We start from the raw sequence: 10,672 nt of genomic DNA on the forward strand, positions 1-10,672 counted from the left end.
AAGAGGTATTTTATTCTTTGTAAAGGCATAATTGAAGAACATGAATATAATATTAATTTCAACAACTATCAAGTGTTTCGACATATGCTATATACCTGAACATAGCAATCAGAAGGTTGAGAAGCAGTATATTGGTAAAAAGCATATAGATCGCCATCATGATTGGAACCACAATCTGTCCAGTTTTGCTTGGACAACGCGGATATATTCCGTTTGTCCAAAGCCTAACATCCGTTGTGCAATCCGCAGAACCTGTTTGGAAAATGATAATTACTAAATCGATTCTACTGGTCAATTTCCATGATAAAAATTCATACCTGTAGGCTGTAGGTGCTTGGAAGTTCATGATATGATTAGTTATAATATACATTGTACAATCAAATTATACACAAATTAAGATTTGTTTTGGTGACACATACATACCTTCCGTATCTTCTAGAAACAGTTCTCCATAAAGATGCCAGTAAGGCTTTCTTATTATTTGTAGAAATGTTTCCCTAGTAAATGGAGAATCAGGGAAGAGGATGGAGTGCGACGCAATCGCGTACGATAATACAAACACCACCAAAATAACAAGGAAATACACCAGGTCCTTTAACTGGAACAGAATACACACACAAGTTAAGTGATCCAACATATCTCTTGCTAGTGTGAAGATAACGTAGAGATGCGTATATAAATCTCATATAAACCCTCGCAAACATTGGTTGACGTTAACGAAAAAGCAATGGAAAAAACTTGCGATTAACAACAATTGAATGTTTTTACTGTTTGTTATGAAAGATTGGTAATATGCGAGAGTCAACAAGCTGTTAATGCTGTTCGCCGATGTTCGATAATATCGTGAACACTTTTACGATATTTATTATAGTTATATATGCTCCAGGGAATGCTGAGACTTAACTTTTAAAATGGCATACACATAATTTTGACAAGCACTGTGATTGCTCAGATATCATTGAAGTGATATAAATCGAACGTCACGGATAAGAAGAAAATTTTTGTAATTGTTTGAATGTGTGTTTTTCGAAGTTTATGAGGTTCGTCCGCGCCTTAAGCTGCTTTATGTGTGGAACCGACATGTGCACCACCTAATTAAATTTCAAGACTCCCAAACAATGGAAAGTATATATGCAATGTCAAGCTATTTAGTTGTTAATGAACGATTTGAAATGCTAGCGTGATCTTCTGAGGGGGTGGGAGCCGGAGTACCCTGTCCGGTATGATGACAAACAAGCTCACATGCTTCCAGAAAGGGGATTGAACCACAACGATAGCAGAACCGCCCTATGTAATTATATATTTCTATTTCCAAATTAACTCAACATGCATAACATACATATTATATTTATTGAATATTGTAAATGTCATATCTATTTTTTTTTCTAATGATAATTTATTAGCTGTATTATTTTGTCCAGTTAACTGCAATCATACAACAATACAAGAAGAACAATAATCATTCTCATGAATTGACCCTTTCAGTTGAGTTGCACTCGCAGTATCTGTATTCTAATCGACAAAATAATGCATTTTGCTTGCTGACTTTAAACTTATTTTCCATAAAAAAATATGAACCACTTTTTAAAAGGATTTTCTAATATGAGCATTAAAAATATATTGGCAGGTTTTAGACATGAACTACACAACGAAAATATTAGTGGCTTTGCGCTATTACCATGTCGCTACTGATTGAAGATCTTTTTATATTAACAAGGCATGGTATTTATTATGAAACATTTAAACACGCTAACGAATCTCACTGGATAGACTATTTATTTGGACTAACTAAAACATCTCGCATGCTATGTAGATTATTTTTTTTAACGAACTTATCCGTTGATGTTCATTAATATGTTAAACGTTTGGTTGTTCGATTTTCGCTGTATAATGCCATAGAACGTCTCTCACAATTTTCCTGACTTAGTTTACATTCACCGACATATAACCAAGCCATATAACGTGATGAATTCATGTAAAGATACTGTAAACAAGGGCTGTTTGAAAAATATGCATGCCCCCCATATGGGCTGTCCGTTGTAGTGGAAGCCATTGTGTGAATACGTTTTTTTAATACTGTGACCTTGACCTTTGACCTAGTGACCTGAAAATCAATAGGGGTCATCTGCGAGTCACGATCAATGTACCTATGAAGTGTCATGATCCTAGGCAAAAGCGTTCTTAAGTTATCATCCGAAAATCAATTTACTATTTCCGGTCACCGTGACCTTGACCTTTGACCTTGTGACCTCAAAATCCATAGGGGTCATCTGCGAGTTATGATCAATCTACCTATGAAGTTTCATGATCCTTGGCATATGCGTTCTTGAGTCATCATCCGGAAACCATTTTACTATTTCGGGTCACCGTGACCTTGACCTTTGACTTAGTGACTTCAAAATCAATAGGGGTCATCTGCAAGTCATGATCAATCTACCCATGAAGTTTCATGATCCTTGGCGTATGCGTTCTTGAGTTATCATCCGGAAACCATTTTACTATTTCGGGTCACCGTGAGCTTGACCTTTGACTTAGTGACCTCAAAATCAATAGGGGTCATCTGCAAGTCATGCTCAATCTACCCATGAAGTTTCATGATCCTAGGCGTATGCGTTCTTGACTTATCATCCGGAAACCATTTTACGATTTCGGGTCACCGTGACCTTGACCTTTGACCTAGTGACCTCACAATCAATAGGGGTCATCTGCAAGTCATGATCAATGTACCTATGAAGTTTCATGATCATAGCCCTAAGCGTTTTTGAGTTATCATCCGGAAACCACCTGGTGGACGGACCGACCGACAGACCGACCGACCGACCGACATGTGCAAAGCAATATACCCCCTCTTCTTCGAAGGGGGGCATAATAATGTATCATAAACGAAGCTGGGATGAGCTGCTTCGAACTCGGTTATAAGAAGAAATTCGGATTTACTGTCCAGCGCTCGTGTTACTGAGGCAGCCGTTACCTTGTTACAGTAACATTATGGATGTAATAATATCTGGCGTACAGGGCTTAATTTAAAACATTATACAATAATATAATTAATACATATAACATCACGTACCATTTGTTGAATCATAATAAGTTTGGGACCAAGGACATTTTGAACAGAGAAGATGTGGATCAGTCTGAAGAAGAATGCTACAAAATCGACAGCAAGCACGACTCTGGGCCAATCCAACGCGTCTTGAAAGTGTTTGAATCGCAGTCCAAATCCGATAAAAAACATGGCGATTGTACACATATCAATGATATTCCATCCATTCGAGAAGTACTCTTTTTTCTCATTCGACGTAGCCATCTGGAAACATATCACACATGAATACGTGTATATGGTGAATAAGCACTTGTATAAGGTCTCTGATAGAAAATATGGTTGTACTTTTGATATAGTTGTAATATTGTCTCACGAGCCCTACGGATTAAGAATCAAATCAATATCGGGAATGGATCTACCAATGCCTAATACGTAGAGTTAAGATTTTGAGAGCTACATTTACGCGCCGAATAAGCAGCTAAGCATTATTTTACAGAACAATATATTAAAAATAATAAAACATAGTTTCATGGAAACTCCATTTCTACATAATTTTCCATAACAATTTTAATGACAACACGTAGATTTTGGATGCATTCCCAACTTAAACCAATACATATATGCATGATCTGTCCAATCTCGCTAGACGCTCGATTTAAACCTTAATTGGGAAACTGCCCCACACGGTAGGTTTTCAGAAAAAAATGTGTCATTTCAATTGGCAATTCATTCAGTTAAAATTATAGGTGATGAAAAGAAGAAATATTGGACGTATGTACGCAAACGTAGTAGATTATGCTGAATTTAACATCGATATTAAATGGACGAAATCCTTATATTTTGGCACATGTAAGAGACTAAATAATTAAGTATAATACGTTGATATATCATGGTCGAAATTGTAAACTTTCTGGTTAACGCACATAAATGGTCCCCTGCCGATTAGAGATTCCTGCGAATTAGAAAATACTTATCAAAAGTCTATTGGATATTAATATAATTTAAACTAGGTAAAGCACAAGTCTATGATACGATTTACCTGCAAAACCATTCCGATGGATTTCATTTCACACATAATAGTAGTTTATATTAAAAAAATCAATTCTTTGTTTGAGATAAACGTTGTTAAACATATATTTATTTAAAAACGGATAGATATTTATAAAGCAAAGTCGTTGATTATATTAAAGTTCAATAGTATTAGACCTCAAATAAATTCAACTTATACTTGCCCTATTGCATCGAAGTTTATTTATTATTATGGTTTGTGCTTTGTAAGTCATGTTTTATCTTCAATAAAATAAAATAATTAATATAAAGCAGCCATTAAACTGTTATCATTTGTTGTTTACTCTACAGCGTGCGTTTTGATCACAACGGAAAACACGATTTGTATAATTTTAGCTGTGGGCCTTCCCCAGCTTATGACATCATATTTTACTTAATACTTTGCTACCCCAATGCGATTTAGATCTTCAGCAAGTGTGCATGCTTTTGACTGTAATGGCTTTTTTAAATCTGTAACCGCTATATAAAACCAAACTTAAGCATAACAGACCATGTGTTACGAGCAGAACAGGGCATGTATAACACACCTTGGATTCGTAGCAGCCGAGAAGTGTAGGATACTAACCTACGCACTTGGAAAAAACATAACTCGGCGTAACACCATAAGCTTTCAGCGGATCAAAACTTTGAAACAAATACTTTGTTATCGAGTACAAATTATATCTTCAACACGCGTGCATGCAATGACATAGCCTTTATGGGATCTTTAACCTTTGTAGGAAACCAAACTTAAGCATAACAGACAATATGTAACGAGCAGAACAGGGCATGTATAACAAACCGTGCATTCGTAGCAGCCGAGAAGAATAGGCTACGCATTTGGAAATCAAAGTACTGAAAGAACTGGTGTGACGATGTTTTGAAGAGGATTGATATAAAAGCATCAATTTAAGTTTATCTACATCACAACAATTGTGTATGTGGGAAAGAAAATTTTTAGTACGAAAAAAATTTTAAAACGAAAATTTTGGGTACGAAAATTTTTTGCCAAAAACAAAATTTTGGTAGGAAAAAAAAATTAGGTACGAAAAAACAATTGGGTACGAAAACAAATTGGGGCTGAAGCAGCATCGCAAAAGTAGGTTTTAAAAAAATCCGGGAAGACAGTTGACGCACAATTACGCCTAACCCTCATGTTTAAGTTAAAAAAATACAAAAAATAAGAAAAATAGCCTGTGCAGTCAGCCTGTGCGGACTGCAAAGGCTAATCCAGGACGACAATTGACGCACAATTATGCCTAACCCTCATGTTTTAGTCAAACACTAAAATAAAAAAATAGCCTGTGCATTCAGCCTGTGCGGACAGCAAGGCTAATCCGGAACGATTTTTTACGCACAATTATGCCTTACCCTGAATGTTTTAGTAAAATAAAAATAAAACAAATAGAATGAACAGTCAGCCTTGGCGGACTGCACAGGCTAATCCGGGACAATATCTTACGTACAATTATGCCTAACCCTCATGTTTTATTTACAAAAATAGCCTGTGCAGTCAGCACAGGCTAATCCGGGACGATACTTTACGCATAATTATGCCTCACCATTATGTTTTATTCCAAAAAAAATCTAAAAAAATAGCCTGTTCAGTCAGCCTGTGCGAACTGCACAGGTTAATTCGGGACAAAAATTTACACACAAGCATTATGCCCAGTTTTCTCAGAACAAGGCTCATAACATATGACATATATGGCAATCTGGTAATATGTTTTATTATGATGTATCATAGAGATCAACACTTGTGATAAGAATATTTATTTGTCAATTGTTACATATTTTAATAAACATTTTCTTCTGCATTTGCCAATTGTTGTTGTTGTTTCCTATATTTCAATGATAATAAGTTAGGTATGACGAATGGAAAAATTGCGCTAACTCAATCGGACCCTTTCGGTCTTCTAGGTAAATCGCCATTGTGAATTTTTGTTTCATGGTATGATTACTTAGACGAGATGCTGAAGCAGCATCTTCAAAAACATAACTCGGCGTAACACCATAAGCCAATGTAGCAAACCATGCTCGGATCAAAACCCGAGCGGTGTCGTAACTAGAGTTTGCATTACACAACATACATTTAATACTTTGTTATCGAGTACGTGTTATATCTTCAACAAGTCTGTATGCCAAGCCTTTTTGGGATCTGTATCCGTTGAAGGAAACCAAACTCTGTCATAACAGACCAAATGTAACGAGCACAACTGGGCATATAAACCAAACCTTGCATTCTTAGCATTCGAGCAGTGTAAGATCCTAAACTTAGCTATTGAAGAAACAAAACTCGGCGTTACACCACATGCCTATGTAGTCACGACCCAAGCGGTATAGTCTCTGCTGCAGCCTTATTCTAGGCAGAAGCCTAAGCGGATAAGCAATGCTTGCAAATCACCCACAGTTTATGATAAAAAAAGCAGTTTACTTTGCCTTAAACTATTAACAAGTTATATGCGTACGTGTTTGAATGTTGTGTCCCATGAGTAGTCATAATGTTTTAAAAGCACTAATGCGATGTGAGATAATTAACCATTCATTAAAAACTTGTTTCCAGTATTCTATTATCGTGTTTTACTGAAACGTTCTTTTGTATTCGGTACATAATTCCCCAAGATCAAGGCTAAATTTTTCAAATATAACGTATACTATAAAATATAGACTATTTTGAAATAAATCATAACGTCGGTTTTTTCTTATGCTTTGAAAACAACGTTTAGGCATTTGGCGATTGTTTTCTATTATGCAGCTTCTGGAGTTTCACTCCTTCATATTGTATATTTCTCGTGTATTGACGTGCGAAAAAACAATTGTGAAATGAAAATAATGTAAGTATAATATAGAGCAGCAAAACAACATATTCTTCGCAGATTTGTAGTGAAACAAATCGGGTTATCGCTCTGGTGGTTTATGTTATGTATCGAAACTATCATGTTGGAAATTACCTCACACAACACAAATTACCGAGTAATGGGGTTGTCAAATATTCTACTTGTATTTTCTTTTTTTACACATACCCATTGTATTTGTGTTTTCTATTCTATTATTTACCTGTCTTATTTCTTCTCCCAGTATAGCCAATACCCATGTCATCAATACATATTCCAAGTTCGAGATCGTTGATGCGAGATCAAACAGCAGTACGTACGCGAAAAGGCTCAGAAACATCACATACGATATCTGTTGATCAACAAGGTATTAGATACAATTGATAATAGACACAAGGTCTATTGCCATTACAAATTATTGTCTTTATAAATTTATGTTCATGTATAGTTTATAATGGAAAATGAAAGAGGGTCATATGTTTGTAATAAGTTATCGTTGCAAAAAAAATCGCCTTATCCATAACCAGCACTAAACAATTCTTAATAATTGAAAGCAGGTTTAGATAATGTGAGTCCACAATAGTGCATGAAGTATAACTACTTGTAATAGTGTAAATATGCATACCAAATTATACGCAAGTTTTGTTTTTGAAGCTTGTAAGAAGTCCTTGATCTTGCCAAGGTTTGCACAGATCTTTTTCGGTGCTGGTTGTTCGCCTGGGTTGTCGTGGGTCGTACTTTTGTCCGTTTTGTAATTCAATAGTTTTAGCGATAACGCTGGACACATTAAACAAGAGAAAAACTGAAATAGCAAAGCATAAACAGATTTAATTATCATAATAAATTCAGAATCAGATGCAACAATATCGGATGCTAATAAAGCAATGGTTGTTCTTATAAACATATACAATAAGCGAATACATTAACATAGTTTACACAAGAAATTCATACATACTCACATATCTGTCGTGGCTAATTATGTTACTACATTTAATTTCTTAAATGTTTTGTTCATGTGTATGTATATATTATATGTGTATTGATCTCATCGAAAACATCACGCCATCGTTTTTCTTTGTATTTCCAAACAGGTTTAGGAGCATAATTATTGAACTTCTTTTATATTGCGTCTAGTAAGGATGATACACGTAGAGGATCTTTTCCAGGCAGATAAGTGTAAAAATATCGCTAGAAATCTTACTTGGACATATGTGAAGCGTCTTTAATTGGTATTACACTTAAACGCATCGCCCGAGGCCAATTTAAATACATATTTACCGAAAATTTGGTTTGTTTGTAGTATGCGATGTGATGTTTGAAAACTTACTTTTTTTTTTTATTGTGATTCTGTTAACAAGGTATGTTTACATGCACGACAATATCAATGTCACATGATGATTAAATATTTTAACAAATGTAGTTTTAACCACAATCGCAAACATAAACGCGCTTAGCATTAGTTGAACTACTTTTCATATTACATGATTTCTTAAGCAACATGTATGTGAATACTATGCACTAATAATCTTTGGGAAAGAATTTTAAAAATCAGAACGTAAAAACTCTATTTTTCTTATGCACTCGATTGGTGTAAGTGCATTTTTTAGATGGCAATAGGAAATTACCTTAACTATATACGGGCTATTTAAAAATGTGCTTTATGGTTTAAGAACAAATACATTAACTTCGTTAATAATTAAAAACAAGTTTTTTATAAAATGGATTACCTTCAACGTAGTTGTATCCTCGAGTTTTCCATTCCAAACAGTTCCAAACAGATTGCGGACTGCTAGCTGGTCAAGGAATTCCATGTGTTTCGATTTTATAGCCAATTCTATGCATGTCATCTGCCAAAATTGTATCTCTAGCGTTAATATCTGATTCGTGTATGTGTCATCACTCTGGGCACATTCGTTTAGAATACCCGTCGCCATAGCAGATGATTTTCTAAATGAAAATGCACATCAATTAACATAAATTCCGTTTGGTATTAAATAAGAGATAGTATCACTAACGTGCCATGTATACGCAAGTTAATAACAGAACGAACCTTCCTTTAACTGGAAGTCTTGGCTGTGACAACATAATGTATTTTGAAATTATAACGTACATAAACACTTGCGAACATTATAATTAAACAAGCTGGAGTAACAACAATGTTAAACAAGCATTAAAACATATATATGCTTAATTATTGCATTATAAACAAATGTCATAAAACATATTGCTTATCCCACAATTTATGGGTTTTATTTATTGTGACCACATGTTACACTGTTGATTGCAAAAACGAAAACCAAGTACATTAAATGCATAGAGCCAATTTGTTTTTAAATTTTGCTACGCATGAAACATCCAAAAACAAATGTGTTATTGGATTCAAACACACACACGCACGCACGCACGCACGCACGCACTCACGCACGCACGCACACACACACACACACACACACACACACACACACACACACACACACACCACACACACACACACACACACACACACACACACACACTCACTCACTCACGCACGCACGCACGCACGCACACACACACACACACACGCACGCACGCACGCACGCACGCACGCACGCACGCACGCACTCACACAAACACACACACACACGCACGCACGCACGCACGCACGCACACACACACACACACGCACGCACACACACACACACACACATATATATATATATATATATATATATATATATATATATATATATATATATATATATATATCTGCCTCTCTCCCTCCCTCTCTCCCTTCCCCCTTCCCCCAGCCCCTCCCCTGCCCCTCCCCTCCCTCTCCCCCTCCCCTTCCCCTCCTCTTCTCCCACTCCCTTTCACTCAGAAATGCTATTATCTTTTTATAGATACTTTATATACAAAGAAGCGCTGTATATGTCTTCAGAAGTATATATTCATACTTAATGTATTTCTGAATTTCAGTCTTTAGCACTTTGTCGTCTGTTTGTCGTTCCACAGCCTTCAACAAATTATATGTTATCAGAGCCATGGCGATCGGATTCTGAAAACAATAAAACTGAAATGTGAGGTCAAATCCTTCCAACACAATATGCATAAGCAGTTAATATCCATTTACTTTAATATGTAAAATGTTAATATAGCGGGGGAAGTTAATCTAATCGACATGCTAACTTCAAGTTGATTCAGTTTTCGATACCAATACGAAACGAAAATTACCCTTGTAGAAATTGCTAACCAAACAACCCCTTGGTAATATGAATTTCGTGTAATTTGCAAAGATATACACAATATATATATATATATATATTTAAATTTACCACACAGAAAAAAAACGACATACTTATATTTGTGAATAACACAACTTTTGTCCAGCTGAGTAAATGATTGTATGTTAAGTCCAAAAAGAATAACAGCGTGATAAAAATACCGAGTGGTATACATGTTAACGATAGTTTTTATATTTGTTGCTTTAAGTTGCTGATATAACACTTGACACACGGAAAAGTAAACAAATGTTTGTCAAATCTCAGTGGAATTAAGGTCCCATAGTGGTTGCATTTAATTGAACTGAATTATTACACAGTGTATAACGATTTATTAAAGGTCGAAATCACAGATGGATTGACGATCATATTGAAGAAGACACCTACGAAAATGCTTTTAATCGCAATTGATGTATAGTTCTAAATCAACGATTGGTATGTTTTCGCATATAAGCACAATTCCTAAATCCACTTAACTTGATAATATA

The 10,672-nt window shown here is 35.4% G+C and overlaps 1 protein-coding gene across 1 annotated transcript in view; it reads right to left on the reverse strand.

The window, feature by feature from the left end:
* Positions 1-9,957, reverse strand: part of LOC127840031 (transient receptor potential cation channel subfamily M member-like 2) — a 33,236-nt gene extending 23,279 nt beyond the window's left edge. The window contains exons 1-7 of the mRNA XM_052368419.1: positions 9,861-9,957; positions 8,652-8,871; positions 7,550-7,726; positions 7,148-7,276; positions 3,071-3,307; positions 424-598; positions 96-252 (exon numbers count right to left, since the gene is read on the reverse strand). Coding sequence (XP_052224379.1) covers positions 96-252; positions 424-598; positions 3,071-3,307; positions 7,148-7,276; positions 7,550-7,726; positions 8,652-8,871; positions 9,861-9,949 — 1,184 coding nt within the window. The 5' untranslated portion in view covers positions 9,950-9,957. The remainder of the gene's footprint in view (positions 1-95; positions 253-423; positions 599-3,070; positions 3,308-7,147; positions 7,277-7,549; positions 7,727-8,651; positions 8,872-9,860) is intronic.
* Between the last annotated feature and the right edge of the window lie 715 nt (positions 9,958-10,672).

The sequence above is a fragment of the Dreissena polymorpha genome, chromosome 7 (assembly GCF_020536995.1).
Source record: "Dreissena polymorpha isolate Duluth1 chromosome 7, UMN_Dpol_1.0, whole genome shotgun sequence".
Lineage (NCBI taxonomy): Eukaryota > Metazoa > Mollusca > Bivalvia > Myida > Dreissenidae > Dreissena > Dreissena polymorpha.